This window comes from Doryrhamphus excisus, linkage group LG17 (genome assembly GCF_037039965.1).
Source record: "Doryrhamphus excisus strain RoL-2023G ecotype Guam linkage group LG17, RoL_Dexc_Guam_v1.1, whole genome shotgun sequence".
Lineage (NCBI taxonomy): Eukaryota > Metazoa > Chordata > Actinopteri > Syngnathiformes > Syngnathidae > Doryrhamphus > Doryrhamphus excisus.
In genome coordinates this window covers 2,268,450-2,289,280 of record NC_136373.1, presented here as the reverse complement: position 1 = coordinate 2,289,280, position 20,831 = coordinate 2,268,450, and the positions used below count along the sequence as shown (strand labels likewise).

Here is a 20,831-nt window from a genome sequence, read left to right as displayed (position 1 = left end):
ATAGCCAGCTATACATCAGTGGATCTCTCTCACTCCATGGCTCTGAGCGATGGGGGTTTGAGAAGAATGTATGACATAACTAATGGTCTGGTATCCTAGGCTGGAGAGCAGTAGATCACTGGAAGGGAAAATTAAAATGGGAACGGAACTAGCCACAATGTGTACATATGTAGTTTTGTGAGACAACTAATAAAAAAAATGCATAGCATAGTGGGCCCAGCAGGCTATCAGTACCCTGGGGTAACAATGTAACAGTGTCAAAGGAAGCCCCCCACCCTCCGAGAACAAGGAGGTACCTTCATAGTTTGTAGCACTCCGCCCTTTTCTGACTGAGAACCATGGCCTTGGATTTGGAGGTGCTGAGTCTCATCCCAGAAGAAGATGCAAACCACCCCAGTAAACGCTGAAGGTCACAACCTGAGGAGCACCACATCATCCACAAACAGCCGAGATCATAAGGCCCCCTCTCTGGGGTGTAGGGCTGGTACAGTGCTCCACCACCGGGACCAAAACCACAGGCGTACCCTTCGTACCCAATCAACTAAAGGGCACATACAGTAATAACATGTGATCATCACACCTGTTAATATATTTGATTATATTACACACACAATAAAACTGTACATCAGCTGAAATTCTATAAAGGCTTTTTCTGAGTATCGATCCAAAATATTGGTACATTCTTTTTGTGTATTTTAACATTTCACCAAGTAAGTTTATACAGTATAATTCATTAGTACTTTAGTGTGGTGTTTGCTGATATATGGAAGATAACATTAGCGCCGTGTTTCAATTTTAGATGACACTTTCACAGAGGTGAGCATTCTTGGCTCCTGCAGGAGGCAGCAGTTTGGCCTCATTCTCTGGGTTAAGATAATCCAGGTGGTGGCTGCCCCAAAGCGGTGTGATGAGGTGCTTCCACCGCTGCATATCCAAATGGATAGTGAGCCGGTCATTACAGGTGTCCATTGTGTACTTCAAATCACACACATACAAATGCCAAGCAGACACATTCATACTTCTGTAGAAAATTGCACTTTTTGCTCCCCCAGAACAGCATTTAAATATCGACATTTACAATGTCCGCTCCCATTGGGATGTCTGTGTCTTCCAGCACGAAATTTTTGTGCTCCAATTCTCAAGTAAAAATGCTGACAGCAAACAAATAGGAACAATATCGCTGTAGCTTGGCTATAATATACAAGGCTTTTTTGTTCGGGCATCAAAATAAGTAGCTCCAATGAAAATGTTGTTTTATCTTGTTAGAAAGCACCAAAATGGTAAATAAATGTGTTAATGTTCAGTGCAATTTTCATATATATGTATTACACACACACACACACAATAGTATGAAAACGTTTGGGCACCCCTTATAATTTTGGTTGTTGGGATCAGCCATTTCAGTTAAATATATCATATAGCAGACCAACACAGTGATAAATGAGAAGTGGAATTAACCCTTGTCGTTATGACTTGAATACCTTTAGCACTAATTATTGGAACACAATTTTTGTTTGGCAAGTCTCTTTGCATCTTCTCTGAAGAGTGGCTGCCCCAAAACAACTGTCAAATGACCCGAGAGCAAAGATAGTTCATCATGGTTCATTCCACTTCTCATCTGTCACTGTGTTAGTGTGCTAGATGATATAAGTAATTGAAATGGCTCCAGTGATTTATAAAGGAAAATCTTGAAAAAGATCTGGGGTGCCCAAACTTTTTCATACCAAATGCATGTAAAAAACATGGCTGAGCATGCAGACAGACAAACATACTGACCTCCCGCAGTGATCCTTTGCTGCGCATCAACTTGTAGACAACAGTAAGGGGGATACAAAGCATGGAGGAAAGGGCCAACATCCAACCAAACATTTCACCCCACATTGGGTAGGTGTACACTTTGTTGTAGGTCAGGGGCTTGTAGTTCACAACATGGAATAGGAAGACTCCCTGGAAGCGAATGTACAATATTTGATACCACCACCAGTGTAAAAAAACAAAACAAAACATGGAGACAAAATCAAACTTACCACACACATAAGGGGTGTGACATAGGACCAGCACCACTTCATGTAGGGCAGGGGCTGATAACCAATCATACGAGCCACATCATCCATGAAACGATCTGCACCTGTCAAGATGACATAATAACCAGTGAAAGTCTGTCGTCTTATGAATGTTGGTGCTGAGAAAGAGGTGCAGAGCTTATATCTCACCGTAGACCCAAGCAATCACCACACACTCCCAGAAAGCCTGCCACAGCAGAGTGATGCCGCTGGCAGAATAGTAGTCAAACAACAGGAAGACATACATCCCGCCCTGGCAGGAAGAGTGCGTAATGAGCACTGAGAATTTCAAATTAAAACTTTGTACGTCACCTGATAATAATTGGTCACCCATTGTCATACCAGGTCAAACATTAAGTTGCTAACGTGATACAACATCACAAAAATGGTGACTCCAAATTGTCCATAGGTATGAATGTGAGTGTGAATGGTTGTTTGTCTATATGTGCCCTGTGATTGGCTGGCCACCAGTCCAGCGTGTACGCAGCCTCTTGGCCAAAGTCAACTGGGATAGGCTCCAGCATACACCCATGAATGACCCTTATGGATGGATGGAAAACACTATGTATTTTGGTGACATGAGCACTTTATGGTGCATATCGTTATATATACTCAATACTTGACTTCCATTGGGCTTAAACCAACTTTAAATCAAAAAGTAAAAAAAAAATGTACCTCTGTGACCATGGACATGTCAATGATGAAGCAGATAAAACAGCAGATGCCTGTTACTGCCTCCCGTCGCAGGTAGCCTTGAGCTAATTTAGGAGGAAGCATGTCCATGATTCCAGTTATTAAACCCTCTACCCCAACAAACTGAATGAGAAGGGGAATGGAGGTGAAAAAACAGAAAATATGATGGTACTAAGAGGTCAAGCCTAACCCATCTTACTTGACTGTCCAGGCCCAACACAAGTAACATAAAGAAGAAGAGCACTGCCCACAATGGTGCCAGAGGCATCAACGTCACAGCCTTGGGGTATGCTATAAACGCCAGGCCAGGACCTAAACATGAACATCAGTCATGAGTATACAACATCTGGGGAATAAAATAGTTCTGACACTCAACATCCACTTTGGAAAAGCTGTACACTTACCGCTTTCGGCTACCTTACTGATGTCCACCCCTTGCTCTGCAGCCATGAAGCCCAACACGGAGAACACGACAAAGCCTGCGAAGAAGCTGGTTCCGCTATTAATAACAGCCAGCAAAAATGCATCCCTAAAGAGGTAAAGAAAGGAGTTATTAGAACTGAGGGAAATACGTATGCTTTGCTATATTGTATGCCGCTGATGGCATGACACACATTATGGCTCCACAAGGTCAGATCTTCATCATAATTGGTACATATGAGCAAGATAACACCCTGAAGCTCTCCATAGGTCACTTCCCGAATTTGTCTCAGCACCACCTAGTGGCACGGGATAATAATTCTGGATAACAGTACAATGACTAAACTTAATTAAATGCTGCAGATATAAAATCCGCTCATTCAACTAAGCATCTTCATTCATTCTGCATGATCATCTAATAGAACTGCACATGCATAATAAAAATAAGTCTCTTGAGGGTCAGGCTATAAAGCACTTTCTATATAGACCACAATAATTAAATGTCTGATGTCTAGAGACACTTTGTTCTACCGGACGTTCAATCAAGATATTACTGAGGTTTAAACACATGACTACTTCCCTTAGTAAATGTGATTTACATTTGTGCCACTCCAGGTTGTGTTAAAGATGCTTTGGAAGACATGTATTATTAACTCACTGGTAACAGTTGTAATGGAAGCGGTTATAGCTGCCCAGTGCAGTCAGAGCACCGAGTCCAATAGCATAGGAGAAGAAAATCTGTGTGCCAGCATCTATCCACACCTAAAACAAGGATTAACAATTTACAAAACACAGAATTTGATGAGAAACTCAAGTATTCTCTCATTAAACCTGCCTGAAATGAATACACAATTGAGTCATACCTGTGCTTCTCCCAGTTTGGACCAATTTGGTTTCAGGTAGTATGTAATCCCTTCTAAACCTCCAGGTAAGGTGACACCATGGGCCAAGAGAATAACCAGAACTACATAAGGGAACAGGGCTGTGAAATATACAACCTAGAGGAAATATAATATAAAGTAGATAAAGGGGACATTTGTCGGATCCATTGAGCATTAACATCTGAGGAAGATGCTCTAACGCAATGTGATAATTGCTTTTAAGTAACAATGAATGTAAAACATGTGACCAACCTTTCCTGTGGATTTCACTCCTTTCCATATGCAGAAATAAACAATGACCCAGGTGCCTACGAGACACAGCATTACCTCCAGGTTGATGTTACCGGGCTGATGAATGCCACCAGACAGATGGAGAACTTTGTGTCTGAAGACGAAAATAAAAGTGGGCCCGTTGAAAAAAGGTTGACAATTATATCTATAATTTGAGATCATGGTTTCGAAAAAATTGAATATAAGTGATGGCATACTCCCAGAACTCCAGGACTGGGGAGCGCTTGCCCTCAGTCTCCATACAGCTGTTCATGTCTTCAACAGTGGCAGCACTGTTGTTGCAAATGCGATGGAAGTCTACTGCACAGTTAGGGGTGTTCCAGGGGTGACCACAGGTGGCCCATGGGAGTGGGCTGGAGAAAGAGTTCAAGAGAAAGTAGAGACCCCACACTAGAATCATGATGTAGAAGGTGTTGCAGTAAAACACAATCACCATCGATGCCAAGCCCAGACCTGGCAGAGAAGAAAGACAACATAAGTGGACTGCACTGCTTAAGCGTATTTTACACTTGCACGCATTTTGGCATGCTATTTTGCATGCCAATAAGTAACCATCGTAAACAGGTACGCAAAGAAAACATTTAAATGTTCCAAATATCTAACATGCATCATTTTCATGCCGCTTACGAGAACTAGCTGTGAACTCATCGCAAAATGTGTGCAAGTTTACTCTTACTTCTTTGACACTCAGAAGTACCTTTGAAAAGAGGTGCAATGTTCCAGGCAGAGACCCCTCCCTGCTTCATGAACTGTCCCAGAGCGATTTCCAGGAAAAAAACTGGGATGCCACCGAGGAAAACTATCAACAAGTAGGGTATAAGGAACACACCTGCAACAGGAATCCCAACAATGTGTCATAATGTGCATATATATATACACGAGGGATGGTTACAGATAATGTTTTTTTACTGGATACGAGTATGAAACGAGTACATTTCGTAAACAATGCGCTCTCGATGGGAAAGATGCATTAACGTCGGACACGCTGTGCGTCAATGGAGGTGGCGGGAACCAGTGCTCACTGTCTGCAACACGGTAGTTTTCTGTGTGGGTTATTGTGTGTAGCTGCTCTACAGGACTCCACAACTCCATCAAAGCCTGTTTAATTTTGTGCAGCAACACCTTGTACAGCTCACCTCCTCCATTCTTGTAGCAAAGGTAAGGGAAGCGCCACACATTGCCCAAGCCGACAGCAAATCCTACACATGACATGATGAAATCCATCTGTCTGGTCCAGGTTGCTCTCTCCACTTTTACAGCCCTATTCATTCCGTCCTGGGTCACTCTTTCACACTCACCACACCTTGGGTCCACTCCGGGTACAGACCGCAAAGGGTGAGCAGAGTCCCCCTCGTCCCCTTCGGACAAGTCTCCTGCATCCATCTGTGAGAGGCAGATTTCACCTGGACGGGATCACATAAGGATTGTGATCAAATTTTTTTTTTTTTAGAAAGAAGCGTTCTTACACAGATGAAAACGGGATTTTAGACACTGACTTTTAGTTTTATTTTTTTAATGGGAGCAAAAACAAAAGTGTTCAGTATGATGAGCACCATATTGTACGCTAACTATGCTAGCTGAGGTTCCACTGTACTACCAATTAAAGGTTTTAACACTGACAGGTGCTTGATACAAAAGGGAGTTTAAATGTTACATTTCAGACCTGTCACATTTGATATGCTATATATATTCAAAAATGAAACTTGGATAACGTATTGTTACATCTCCCTTGGTAAAACGTCAGCTAGCTAACCTATGCTAGGCTAAACGGGAAAAAGTCTGAACCACTGATGTCACTTCCTGTCCTCCACAAATGTGTTACTGTACATTACGTTAATTACGTTAATAATTATTATAACTTCGGTTGTGATTGTGAACATTAACACACTTCAAACAGCGTGCCTACCTTGATTATTCTCTCCCATACCTTAGGACTGACTGGATGCTAGCTGGTGTGTTGTTGTTTTTCCCAACTTTCTATTGAAACACTATAATAAATGTCAGACTGTATTTGATGAAATCATCCGTTAACTCAAAACGAGGCAGAGGTCGGACCAGGCGGGTTATGTCAGTAGGCTGGGCGATGAGGGACGGGGGGGGGGGGACTCAGAAGCCGTCGACGAAGCACTTGAATGTGAGCCTGAAGAATCTCATGGATGGCCGCTAAATAAAGCAGATCCACAGGGGGAGGATGACTTTTCGTGTAGCTTCTTCCACAAGTGCAGGCAAGGGGTCCGAGAAGGAATGCTAGGCGCTCCACACACACACGGACCTTCAGTTGTATGACATGCCGGACGTTGGTCCTTGTGGCGCCGCTATGCTGTGACGCGAGAAAGGCTCGTCATTCAACAAAGGCTGACATATGGATGTTTCAGAAGTAGTGTTGTGTGACGTTCACGAACGAATCGGTTCTTTTGAACGGCTCATTATCATAAACGATGGGAACCTTACCGCTGAGAATTGTACAATGGGTAATTCAAAACAGTGACGTCACTGTTAAAGCAGAGTGTTATAGCACCACCTTGTGGAATATTTACAATGAATCCAGATCAGTATTTCAGAATAATTAAAACTCATATTGGTGGGATATCTAAATTCATTCCAACCAGTGATTATTTCCATGATAAAACGAGTTAATGCCTGGCTGGCTTCTTAAAACGTAATAAATATAAAAATGAGCCAAATGAGCCAGTTTTTTTAACGGCTCTTTGAAATGAACGGCTCACAAGATCCGGCTCCCCTCAAAGAGCCAAATATCTCTATTCAAAAGTGACGAAGACTGACTGTGTGCAGGAATAGGCGCTTATATCCAAATATCAGAATTATTTTGATATTTTTACGTTTAGTTTCACAAATACCACGAAGACAGCTGGGATAGGATGGATGGATGGAAAGTAGTTAGGATGTCCACCTTTAATTGACAGTGATGTAAAGGACTATCTAGCACTCACATCATTTTTTTGTGCATAAGGTTGCCTTGACGACCTTGAAAATGTATTAAGTGGCAGGATAAGTTATGTGTGTGATCTTTGCAAGCCTCACTCATGTGACATGTTTTCTTCTTCCAGACATTCAGAGCCTTTGAGAGAAACTAAAGTCTTATCTAGCTGACTGCCAAGGTCGGTTGGTGGTACTCCAGACAAAGCAAAGTCAAGGCATGAATGTTTTCAAACAAAGGTTATGTAAGGTTGAAGCAACCGGGAGCCCCACTGGGTAGAAATATTTGCATTCAAGTTCTTGTGTCAAGCTGTGAGGATCTCCAAAAGGCCAGACCGATTGTTGGTATTCATGGTACAGGTCTCCATGGGACAGACTAAAATGACTTCAGATCCATCAGCTTCATTCTCATCACCACCAGAGGGCGGCCATTTCCAACATATCCCCCCCTCTCCCCTCCATTGCTCTTGTATTGAAGGAGTTCCATTGCTCACTATTGGTCCACGTTATCTCCTCCTCCTGAACGGGCAGAACCCACCACCTTGACATGGTGGCTTCCATGGGAGCACAAAGAGCCGTTGCTCTGACAACAGGCTTTTATGATATTGTCTAACGTCACTGAAGCTCTACACTACAGGTCTCTGCGAGAGACGGGTTGGGGGGGTGCTGAGAGTAGGAGAATGTATCATTGGACTAGAGGAGTCTGTATTTATAGACCGTATGAGAGACTAGAGTGAGTGAAAGGTTACTGTAAAGCGAGATTGGCGTTGGACTCCCGTGTGTGAGAGTCTGGTGTCGGCCCTCAATATTATGTAAGATGTAAATATTACATGATTCCGTTCTTTATGATTGTATATTTGCATGAAATATTAAAGCCAAGACTTGCATTGCATGTTTAAAGACTACAGGAGCTATTGAACTCAGGGTGGAGGTATTTATAGTCAGTATTCACACATTGGAGTCTGCTGACATCTTGAGCTGCTTTCTATTTCAAGGACAAAGTATCATGTTGGCATTTTTGAATCGTAACTATTTCACAAATGTAAATGGAACCGACGCAGAAGTAGACGACTTAGCTTCCTGAAACCAACAGACATCGACACTAATCATGTATAAAAGGGTTGACCTCGGAAAATAATGAGAGCAAAGGATTTTTAATTTTTGGTCTTTTATTGAGTCTTTCATTCCTGTCCACACAGTCCCCTTTCCTTCCTGCTCATACGAGTCTAACTTTCTCTCTTAGGGTGAAAATATTGATCATGATGCAGTCCGAAAATTGATAACACTGACTCATAGCGCCGCTAAAACACTGAATACATAGGTTAGTTCACAACACATTTGGAAGTGGAGTTTAATTGTCTTCTTTTTCTATTTACATGTCGATTCTTGCACAGAAAGCAATGAGAGGACGCTACTACTTGCATCTCAGAGCATGGTTTGCAGCAGCACATCCAGAATGAGGTTTCATTGTAATTTTTTTCAGTTAATGTTCTCAAAATGATGCAACGGTATGGGACGGAGGGGGCTGTGGGAAATCCGGACAGAAAGCGCCTAAATGAAACTACGACGAACATACTGCATCACAGCAGAGACAGGACAGCACAAGAAGCAGGGAAGGGGAAAGCGAGACACTCGGGGAAGGAGAAGAATAGAAGTTGGTATGTGTCTTTCTCCATCTAATGTTTGGTCCATTTGTGAGAACTTGTTTCCCCCGCCCCCGAAGTTCTAACATTTTAGGTTACACAGTCCAAAGTGGGGTGTAAATCCATCCATTCATTCATTTTCTAGGGTCGTGGGGGTGTGCTGGAGCCTATCCCAGCTGACTTTGGGCAAAGTGTAGACTAACTGTATTTTTTTTTTGCAATTGGTGAACTGGTGCAAGAGTGCTGATGTTAAAAGGACAACCTCGGCTCCTAACAATTAGATAACGCTTTCAAAGAGATGGGTATTCTTGGATCCTGCAGAGGGCAGCAGTTTGGCTTCGCTCTCGGGGGCCAGATAATCCAGGTGATGTCGGCCCCAAACTGGTGTGGTTAAGTGCTGCCAGCGCTGCAGCAGGGAGAAAGATGCTGGCAATTTCAATCAAATTCAAATGAAAAAAAAGGCAAAGTATGGAATCGAACACAAAAATATCTAGCTGAATGTTGTTTTCGTTCATGTTTTTGGGATTATTCCTACACATTCAAATGTTAATGCAACATTTCTACATTGGAGTTGGTTCACCTTTAAATTCATTTGCAACACTCATTCACTGAGAAGGAGGTTCTCGGTGCTCCCCAGGAGCTTGTCAGCTTCGTGACCTTTCACAGTGGAATCTTGACAAAGGCTTGTGGTCATGAGTCTCTTAATGGCTACGCTTGCAAACTCTGTGACCTATACAACATTGCCGCATAAGATTCCTGATCGCCCTGATCCCACGAGCTGGTGCTTAGCGTACCTTATGAACACATCTAAACACTGCAAAGCCCTCACTATCACAACCTATCACAGAAATACATTTTTAGACTTAGAATGTGACGGGAACACACTAATGCTTGATCCAAAGAGCACATAAAGAGTATCTATTGAGACACATTCATTCTTATTGGACAAAACATGTGTGGACATGCAGACAGACAAACATACTAACCTCCCGCAGTGATCCTTTGCAGCGCAGCAGCTTGTAGACAACAGTAAGAGGGATACAGAGCATGGAGGAAAGGGCCAAAGCCCACCCAAGCGCTTCACCCCACAAAGGGTAGGTGTACACAGTGTTGTAGGTTAGGGGCTTGTAGTTCACCACATGGAATAAGAAGACCCCCTGGAAGCACACTTCGAGGTCAGTTATTGCTACTGCCGGGCACAAGACATTTTGGAATATACAAAGTAACGCTTACCACACAGACAAAGGGCGTTACGTAGGACCAGCACCACTTCATGTAGGGTAAGGGCTGATAGCCAATCATACGAGACACATCATCCATGAAACGGTCTGCGCCTGGTAAGAGCACACAATCATATTGTACAGTTTTATGTCATAATATGGTTGTTGGTGCTGGGGAAGAGATAGGTTGAATACAGAGCTTATATCTCACCGTAGACCCAAGCAATCACCACACACTCCCAGAAAGCCTGCCACAGCAGAGTGATGCCGCTGGCAGAATAGTAGTCAAACAACTGGAAGACATACATCCCGCCCTGGGAGCAAGAGAGTGAGTAGTCAGTATTCAACATTGTTGCTTCCGGACGGACTATAAGTCGCACTTTTTTTCATAGGTTAGTTGTTCCTGCCACTTATCTGTTCATGTTTATTTTTTGTGTAGCTGAATAACGATTGTGTTAGCATATCTTATACATATTCAGCCTGTTCTTTATTATTTTATTGTTAGAACTTGCCTTCCAAGCGGACGTAATGTCCGTTTTGGTCAAGTAGTTTGTAAAATAAAATACCCGCAAAAAATGTGACTTATGTATGTTTTTTTCTGCCTAATTATGCATTTTTTGCCTTGTACGACTTATACTCCGGAGTCCAGAAAATACGATACTGTGTGACCTACAGTATTTGAGGTCTTCCGACTGCTTAGGCTCTGAAAGAAAGTCATAGCACTTAGCAAACACCCTGTAAGCGCCTGGCGAGTGGCGCTTGGGCTAAGGTACCTGCTGTCATTGTATTGTCTGAGTGTTGTTGTTATTAAATAGTAGAATAAAGTTCAACTAAACTCACTGTTTTGCTTCCATCGCCTTTTTTTTGTAAACGGTGTAGCACTAAGTTGGTATACGGTACATTTGGAAGTCAGCCCTAAACGCTCGGATTCAAAAGGCGTGGTAAAAGTGCCCCTTTGTGACGAGGGGCAGACTTCCTTATATGGGTCATAGTTAGGAAGGGGCGTGGGTGAAATAAATCAGATCGTTTTGGCAGGAAGCACAAATCAAAGGAAATGCAGTCGATACTGTATTCCGATCCAGATACCAGATGCCCTTTATTGAAAAGTAAAAATACTTCTGTCAGCTGGATTGGTCAAACGTAGCATACAGATAACAGGTGACCTGAGACATTGAGTCATTCGCAGGTTTAAAAAGGAATTCTTCAATTCAATGACATATTCTAAATAGTTGAGGACCACTGACAATAGTTCAACGGGAAATTGTACCTCTGTGACCATGGACATGTCAATGAGGAAGCAGATGACACAGCAGATGGCCGCTACCACCTCTCGCCGCAAGGACGCCAGGGCAGATTTGTGAGGAAGCATGTCCATGATTCCGGTTATTAGACCCTCTACTCCGACAAACTGAAACGGACAAAAAAAGTCCAAACGAAAGAGAGAAACGGATGAGAGTCACATCGGGACACAAGTCAGAGTGAATTTATGAAACCTACAAGCCTCTCAAGGCTCTTCTCCAAAATGGTTTGCATTATTTATTCCCATTTTAGATCTGCATCTAACATTAATGGTTTCTCTGGGTAATAATTCAAAAATGAAACCCATGATAAAAACTAGAGATGTTATCAACGGGTATCCGTTACGGATAATACAGTTTTGCCATATACGAGTATGAATCGAATACATTTCGTCATTGTCTGTATTTGTGTTTATAGAAAACGCTCATTATATATTCACTCTTCAAGCTCTGTGATTGGCCAGAACCACAGTGCTCACCGATGTCTGGAACATGGTAGTCCTGCAAAAAACGTGTAATGAACACATTTCAATGACTGATGTAGTGCCAAGATCGACAAAGTGTGTCCGACAATGAGTGTTGTCAACGCTACGTGACTCAGCACACATGCTGATTCGTGTCACGTCTGTGTTGTCATGCCGGGGTCCTATTCTGACATTTATCGGCATATGCTAATCATGTGTTTTTATAGAAATTGTAAACCATGCTAACCTTTAAGATTTTGTTCAGCTTATTACTGATGAAAATTTGATATGCTACTTTTTTGCAAGAATGTTTTATCATTTTATAAGAAAGAAAGCCTCCAATAAAATGAAAGAAAAGACCGCCTATTGTCATTAGATTTATTTAATTGAACAGCATTGCGGTCATCACAAGAAAAGCTGCAAACTGCATAGAAGCCACTAAGCAATAAATAGAAAGTGAGACTGCAAAGAGTAGAATGAGCCTCTGTGTGAATAAGACAGAAGCTCATTGACAATAATAGAGGCTGTTAAACAATAGAATGTAGGCACCAACAGACATGCAACAAATACGCTGTAGCAAAATGCAATACTAAAGTTGGACAAACGGGAGTACATTATTACATTACCTGACTATCCAGGCCCAATATGAGCAACATAAAGAAGAAGAGCGCTGCCCAAAGCGGGGCCAGAGGCATCAGAGTCACAGCCTTTGGGTATGCTATAAAGGCCAGACCAGGTCCTACATATGAACAAACAGCATTAAGCTCATTTCCTGGCCGGTGTGTTCAACGGGGTTGTGATTTTTCAGGCCACTTTGTGATAAAGCTGTACACTTACCACTCTCGGCTACCTTACTGATGTCCACACCTTGCTCTGCAGCCATGAAGCCCAACACAGAGAACACGACAAATCCGGCAAAGAAGCTGGTTCCGCTATTAATAAGGGCCAGCACAAAAGCATCTCTAGAAAATTGAAAATATTACAAAAAATATGAAAAGGATGGAAGAGAAGCAAAGCACAAAGTATTAGTCCTAATACGTTGAAGCAGGACAGAAGAAAAACTGGCTTGGTAGGATACTTGGGGATAAATATATCTCTGCAAGCTGCTGTTGTCCTTGTAGCGATACAGAGCAAATATGGCAACAAAGAGTTTGGCCCAAGGTCTGAGGGGGGGAGAGGGTGAAAAACCAAATGGCTACTTACTAGATCTAAACATATCCATCGCTGGATTAGACACACATGCTTGTACAAATGTGGAAACTCAGAAAAGTTGTACATGAGTTTTCTGATGAAATGTTGCGGCAAGACCGGCCTAGACAAATCCCCTCCGTGACATCCAGGAAAAGAACGGGATTAATACTTGATGGTCATTAATAAATTGCTGCATGTTGTGTCAGTCGGAGAGAGTACCCACGGGAAGCCTAATGCACGTGCGTAATCAAAACAAGTGGTTGGAAGCTGGGGTTAACAAAGCGGTCCATATCTCCACCATGATAATAAAATATCATTCACACGCACTTAGCGGCCAAGGAGGTCGAGGAGATGAAACATTAAGACAACACTAGTTAGTGAAGCTTTGTTGACCCCGCCACTTGAGAAGCAGTGAAGGTCAAGGCTGAGAACATGTCAGCGAGCAGGGCGTCCATGTTGTTATACTTACTACAGCAATGATATGGACTAAAGTTACTAAAGTTATCCGTTGGACTTTTGCAAGGGTAATTCCCATAAGGATCTACATACTGTATGCTTACATATCTCAGATGACAACAACAGCTTGAGTCTTAATCCAGATGGAGTTACTGGGGTTACAAATGGACCATTAATCATACCTTTTCCCTGCTAGTGTCTATTTTATATTCTCCATTTGAGAAGGTGCTGCTATTTTGGAATCGCTATTGCTGATCATCATATTTGCAGCAGTCAGGTTAAAGGTCACCGGACATAGCATGCATTGTATGCCTGAGGTCTGAGAGTTATGTTGAGCCCTTTTCAGTTTGACACAGTGTTTAGACTCACTGGTAACAGTTGTTATGGAAGCGGTTGTAGCTGCCCAGTGCGGTAAGGGCACCCAGTCCGATGGCATAGGAGAAGAAAATCTGGGTACCAGCGTCAATCCACACCTACCACAAAGGAGTAACAATGTTTTGAATGGCAGGATTTCATGTAAACGTCAACCAGTAGTATGAAAACATCTCACAGGGCAGGTGGATTAGCTGGATGAAAGCCGACTACAAGCTTTAAGGGCTGGCTAGTTGTTGGGAATCAAACTCTACGTTCATCAACGTTGCATCCCACTTTTGTGGTTTTCCGTTTGTAAGCCGAACGAACGGTCTCTCGCTATTAGCTCTTTGCCATGTAGACTCGCAAAACAACCTCTGGTTTGAAAACAACAGCATACGCTACCTGCGCTTCTCCCAGTTTGGACCAATCTGGTTTCAGGTAGTATAAAATCCCATCGAGAGCTCCGGGTAGGGTGACGCCGTGGGCCAACAGAACAACCAGAACCACATAGGGGAACAGAGCTGTGAAGTATACAACCTACAGGAAGAAGGAAAATACAAGAAATGAACAGCAGAAACTTGACAAATCGGGGTGATTATGGTGGATACGTGAAGCTCAAGTCTTATGTGTGTCAAAGAGTGAAAGTTAACAGTAACCTGTAGCTCTTCAAATTAAATGAAGTGCATAGAATGTGTTTGTATTGACTTTAAACAGGCTAAATGAGACAGGTCAGTGCTTATTAATAATATGGTCTATTTGTTATAGTCAAATGCAACTGCACCAAAGTATGTTTTTATCACTTTGATTAAGCAATTACCTGCTTTGTAAATACTCAAGTCTTAAGCCCATTAGGTCCTCGGTGTAGATGTGTAATGGGCCCTGTCATGTAACTTTGAAGAAAAGGTAGCCTGTAAATGGAAAGCCAGACAATTTGTAAACCTCCTGCAATAGCAGGGGTTTTTGGCAGACCTTTTCAAACGTTGTCTTTGACAAATTATGACGACAAAGCGGCACCCTGCTACCCGGTAAAAGTCCAAACTAACTCTTGGAACTACGGTCAACGTCAAGTACCGACAAAGCACATATTTGTCTTGATCTGGAGGTGAGCATGGCCTCTTTCCAAATTTCAAATATCTACATGGTGGACCTTTGCTAATCGGCTTACAGCTGGATAACTGGTTCTTTGACTCTTTGTTGCTTGCTTTGGAAATCTAACTACTCTGGAGATACAAATATCAGTCATTGCTACAAAGATATCTAAATGACTGCTTATGTTTGGAACCAAAAATTCGACATTTACATTGTTAAAGAAAAACAACCACACCCCGAGTAGAAGAATCTCTGCTTTTATGGTTTGCAGCCTCGACTCTGATCCTCTCACTAGACCACAGCCGATTGGGGATCAAATGAGTGGCCTACTGCATCATAATTACTCTCTGCTCCGTATATAAACCCCCCCCCCCCCAAAAAAAAACATTCTACCCATCATTGAGATTTGTAAAGCAAGACAAAACCTACCTTGCCTGTCGATTTAACTCCCTTCCACATGCAGAAGTAAACAATGATCCAGGTGGCGAGGAGACAGAGCACCATCTCATAGCTGATGTTACCGGGTTCATGAAGCCCACCAGACAGACGGAGAACTTTACGTCTGTGAGCGAGAACAGAATGTTGCAAAAACAAATACAAGCTTGAAAGATAAGTCATCAGATGTTGACAGATTCAAGGCCAAATTTTGAAAAACAAGAAATCAAAAACATTTTTCTCCATTTATAAAGTCAGCGGTAACTGATGCTGGCTTTGGTAAACAAAGTAAATATGCCATATTGAGATGATGGAAGGACATTTTGAAAACTTGCAGATAAAAGAGACATACTCCCAGAACTCGATGACCGGGGATCGCATGCCCTCAGTCTCCATGCAGCTGTTGTTGAGGAGGAACTTGACCGACGTCACGTTCATGTCTTGAGCACTAGAAGACAGCTGAGCAGCACTGTGGTTGTGGCAGGAGCGACGGAAGTCCTCTGTGCAATTGGGGGTGTTCCAGGGGTGTCCACAAGTGGCCCACGGCAGCGGGTTGGTAAAGGAGTGGAAGAGGAAGTAGAGACCCCACACTAGAATCATGATGTAGTAGGTGTTGCAGAAAAACACAATCACCATCGACGCCAAGCCCAGGCCTGGTAGAGGAAGCAGACCGAGGAGATGACATCATAAACACATGATCGATACCGCTCTCTTATTACCTGACGCTCAGCGGTACCTTTGAAAAGAGGTGCAATGTTCCAGGCGGAGACCCCTCCCTGCTTCATGAACTGTCCCAGAGCGATTTCCAGGAAAAAGACTGGGATGCCGCCGATGAAAACTATCAGCAAATAGGGGATAAGGAACACGCCTACAACAGGAAACACAAAAACATGTCACATTTTTCACACATATTATCGCCAGTGAAAGTTACACAGTATTAAATATGAACATACTTCCCACAACATTTTACTACTCAAAGCATTTTCTATGCCGCTTATCCTCATTAGAGAGGCGTGGTGCACCCTGGACCGGTGGCCAGCCAATCACATATAAACAAACAACCATTCACACTCACATTCATACCTATGGACAATTTGGAGTCGCCAATTAACCTAGCATGTTTTTGGAATGTGGGAGGAAAGCAGAGTACATGCAAACGCCACACAGAGATGCCCGAGCACCCTGAATCCAACCCAGGTCTTCCCGATCTCCAGACTTTGTGGCCTACATGCTAAATAGGTGAGGCGTACTATTTGATTATCTTACTGCCCTATTTATGTAATACCGTATCTGTACTGTATCAGACACACCCACATAATACATTCCTTCTTATCAGGTCTTTATTGCAATAATAAACTTGAATTGAGTTTAATATTGATTTGAATTCATTAATAATTAGTCCAGATAACGATAACTGGTACTTGTTGTTTCCTTTATTGGCAGCATTTGGCCTCGGGCTGCTGTTGTTCATCCTCCACTGATTGGAAGAAAGACACATAATGGAGGACAAAATGCCACTAGAGCCATTGAGGTGGTCACGTGACTGCCGGTGACGCGGCGCACAGGCTGGCTAAGAGCAAAGTGGAGCGGGGAAAGACGGATGGATCAGAGGGGACGGAGGCTGGGAAAAAAAAAATGGGATGATGTGGGGACAAAAAAAAATGACACAGCGATGCCCGAATAGGCGACTGGCATGGGAGCGGTGCTATTGATTGACAATTTGCGCCTCATTCACTCCATCAGTCTTTATGTCATTCACTGGGAGCAGAGGGCTGTAGCCTTATAAGGCAACATTGGTGAGCGTGACTCAAACAGAGAAAAGGGGCGGGAGAGAGCGAGAGACAGCGAGAAGAGAGCAAGAGATGAGAAGGGAGGCGTGAATGGAATGAGTGGAGAAGAGGGCTTTTTTTTGCTGATATACCCGAACCTATTGGTTGAAGCTACGGGGAACTGCATCCTAAGTAGATCCACTCTAATCATAACCGGACCTGACACATCGGGATCCACAGTAGGGACACATGACGGTAACCTGGTCCGTATCGGAAATCCTCTCCTCCACATCAAATTGTGCGGAGGATGCACGGACACAGGGCAGGTTATTGTGTCACATGTCTATATGCCACCTTATCAGGCCGAGTGGGAGAGAGAGCACCTTTGTAAAGCTGCTAGAGTGCTGGGCAGGAGTACAGGGGGTGGACTGTGTGAAGCAGGCCATTGTTATCCGATACCAGAAGGTGGGTATCAGGGCTGTGGGTCACAAGACACATGCACACAAGAGAGAGGGAGGGCTGGACTAACACACACACACACACAGCGGCCCATTGAGCTTAATTTCTAAACTAAACACCTCATATAAATATGGACAAGTGGGCGGGGATAAGACAAGCCAATAGGTTACTATTGGAGGATGAAGAAGCAGAGCACACAGGGAAAAGGGATATGCCAGTGACACTGCAGGGCATCTATTGAACGACTATAATAAAATGAAGCGATGGGCAGTCGGGGTGCATGTCAGCGTATCGCACGATGACATGTTGCTCTACTTTCACTTCAATTTATTGTTGTCATAAGACAAGAACAGACACGGCTGCCGATTTCTTTATCTTATCATATCATAAAACGGCTCAATAACAACCCCGTCGACTAACATGGCAATTTCCGCACAGCCCTGAACTTTTCCATTCTGACCAGGATACTGGACTTTAGCGGCAAGACGGGGATTGGCAAGGATCGGTAACGCCTAATAACAGCCGTTTACTGCTGAGTTGGAACCTATCCCAGCTGACTTAGTCCACCCCGGACTGGTTACCAGTCAAACTAAGGGTATTAGAGTTTAACTTAATTCATGCAGTTATTCATTCATTCATTTTCTACCGCTTATCCTCACGAGGGTCGTGGGGTTGCTGGAACCTATCACAGCTTTGATGGGCAGTCAATCGCAGGGCGCATATAGACAAACAACCATTCACACTCACATTCATTCCTATGGACAATTTGGAGTCGCCAATTAAGCTAGCATGTTTGAGAACCCATGCATGCACGGGTAGAACATGCAAACTCCACACGGAGATGTTCAACGGTGGAATTGAACTCGGGTCTGCATGCTAACCGCTCTTCCTCATGTGGTTATCATATTTGTTATTTTCAGCTCGTTAAACAATAAATGACAATAAAGTCCCTCTATTTGACACACGAACCATGTTTTGCTCCCCATACGGGGCAATCGTGAAGCTCACCTCCTCCGTTCTTGTAGCAAAGGTAAGGGAAGCGCCACACATTGCCCAAGCCCACAGCAAATCCCACACAGGACATGATGAAGTCCATCTGTCTGGTCCAGGTTTCTCTCTCCACCACCGGGACCGTAACCACCCCATTCCCCGTCCCAGCGGCAGGTCCGTCCTGGCTCAGTGGGGGACCAGCTCCTCCAGCTTCACTGCACCCTTGGCCTGCTCCGGGGACAGGCACCAGAGGGTGAGCTGATCCCCCACTTTCCCCTTCACAAAGGTCTCCTGCCTCCAGTTGGGGGAGGCTGATTTCACCTGGAAGGGAGAAGGTGACAACATATTTAGTGGATGACAGCAAGATCAAAATGGCTCTCGGGTCACATTTGGACTGAATGAAAGTGGATTTGTGTTGCTCGTCAATAGCAATGGAGAAACGCTCCTATCTTCAATGTGCTGCCCTCGCATTTGATTCTTCTTACGGTTCTAACCATGTTGCAGTTGTGTTGTCATCGAGCGATCCCTCCCCCGACTTTCATTGTGATGATTAGTGGGCTGCAGCACAGAGCAGCAGACTGCTTACTCTCTAGTATCGACCTCTATTGCTGGTTGACCGAGCTCGGTTTTCTTCTTTTTGGTTGCAAGTGCAAGAGAGAAATAGGATGTGCCACCTCGTGTCTGCAATGGCATATCAATGCAGGGGTGCCAAGTGAGGCAGTTCCATCCAGTTCAAAGCAGTATGAGGGACGATTGTGGGCAAGGTAAAATGATGGATGAGCAACTAAACAACTCCAAAGGGACACACAGTGACAATGACCTCTGGTCCAAAATGTGTTTTTAAATGCAGTGAACCATTAAAAAAAGCTCTACCTTGTATGAGAATTTGTGTTGGGGTAATAATTATTAAGTAATGCATGTTTCCAGCCGGTGCTGATCATGCTGCCATTGCACAAAGAAGAAGTCCAAGTGACTGGTTCCGGTATTATAGACATAAAAAATAACAATAATGCACCATACTCACCTAGAGGACTCTCTCCCAACTCAGGTGACATACTGGCAGGGAAAAATGAAAGAGAAAAAGCGAGCTGGCTGTTGGTTATTAGACGAGGTTGGGTAAACGTGCCAAGAAAGGGAAATGTATTCAGCACCATGCAATGTGCCCCCGGTTGTCTTTTCGGATTTTCTCCGTTTATTTCGCCTTTTTGGAAATACAAAAATACAATTAAGAATATTAATAAATCTCAGTTTTTTTCTCACACGTTGGAACCCCTCAAGCTTCAGCCGAGAGATGTTTTGAAATCGAACAAAAAAAATGTCAGCTGGCGCTTTGAGACGCAGTAGACTCAGAAGCAGTCGACGAAGCACTTGAAGGTAAGCCTGAAGAATCTCATGGAGGACCGTTAGACGGAAAAGAGCCGGTGCCTAAGGGTGGACGGTTGCTATTTTTGTTGTTTTGGGTTTTTTTTTCTTAAAAACGAGATGCTCCAAAACGCCGAGTCAGGAGTCCGGTTCGGACCTTGTGCTGATGCCGCGGTGCGACAGACTGAAATCTCAAGTGACGTTCCAGACGTTGTACCCCCCCATACTCCCTCCTCCCTCCCCCATTTGCCGGGGCTGCAGTGCGGTGATTGGCTGATGGGGTCGCGCACGTACACACAGCATCGTCGTCGTCATCATCATCATCATCTGAACCCGCTCCCCTACGTTGAAGAGTCCCGTGGATGGACGGCTTCGTTGCACCGCGTACGTCATTGAGCTAGAAGGCTTTCAAAGGCACCTCCACTGTGGTTGCCATGTTGGGTCGCGAGAAGCGGCACGTGCCTTCATTATAAAACTACCATGATTCGTCCCCACAACCGTCATTGAGTGTCGTAAAGTCGCAAAGCTTAAATCGCATACATTCACGCCCTTTAAAGCTTTCATGGCACATTTAGGTTAGAGATGGTTAGGTTAGAGACTGGTCAATGAACCATTTCAGTCAACTGGTTCGAGAAGGGCTTCATTTCTTGGAGCTTTATGTGCACACGAAACCAGCTGCTGGCCTTGGTTGGAATTACAGGCGGCTGGATCTTCATGGAAATTATTATGTACTACAAAAAAAATTGTATAACCTTATGTTGTTCCTGTTATCCATATCTTCTCTCTCTTAACTCCAAACTAACGTAACCGTACTAA

The 20,831-nt window shown here is 43.6% G+C and overlaps 2 protein-coding genes across 9 annotated transcripts; both read right to left on the bottom strand.

The window, feature by feature from the left end:
* Positions 1-303: 303 nt before the first annotated feature.
* Positions 304-6,766, bottom strand: LOC131136567 (sodium- and chloride-dependent creatine transporter 1-like). Of its 8 annotated transcripts, none has more exons than XM_058083578.2 (15): positions 6,276-6,766; positions 5,647-5,751; positions 5,485-5,547; positions 5,046-5,177; positions 4,546-4,801; positions 4,310-4,442; positions 4,040-4,174; positions 3,835-3,938; positions 3,161-3,285; positions 2,956-3,068; positions 2,739-2,879; positions 2,214-2,316; positions 2,028-2,128; positions 1,777-1,947; positions 304-924 (listed from the first exon to the last, which is right to left on the bottom strand). In XM_058083578.2, exons 2-15 carry the CDS (start codon positions 5,729-5,731, stop codon positions 796-798), a joined length of 1,791 nt encoding a protein of 596 aa, XP_057939561.2. In that variant the 5' UTR covers positions 5,732-5,751; positions 6,276-6,766; the 3' UTR covers positions 304-795. The 8 variants fall into 8 exon arrangements, with proteins under 8 accessions (XP_057939561.2, XP_057939563.2, XP_057939559.2 ...); XM_058083580.2 differs by having other exon boundaries at positions 5,652-5,751; XM_058083576.2 differs by having other exon boundaries at positions 6,255-6,765.
* A 1,660-nt stretch (positions 6,767-8,426) lies between these two features.
* LOC131137614 (sodium- and chloride-dependent creatine transporter 1-like) lies at positions 8,427-20,208 on the bottom strand. Its single transcript, XM_058085762.2, has 14 exons — positions 19,678-20,208; positions 18,672-18,974; positions 16,172-16,303; positions 15,788-16,088; positions 15,430-15,562; positions 14,314-14,448; positions 13,927-14,030; positions 12,748-12,872; positions 12,537-12,649; positions 11,416-11,556; positions 10,360-10,462; positions 10,162-10,262; positions 9,915-10,085; positions 8,427-9,334 (listed from the first exon to the last, which is right to left on the bottom strand). Exons 1-14 carry the CDS (start codon positions 19,805-19,807, stop codon positions 9,206-9,208), a joined length of 2,121 nt encoding a protein of 706 aa, XP_057941745.2. The 5' UTR covers positions 19,808-20,208; the 3' UTR covers positions 8,427-9,205.
* Between the last annotated feature and the right edge of the window lie 623 nt (positions 20,209-20,831).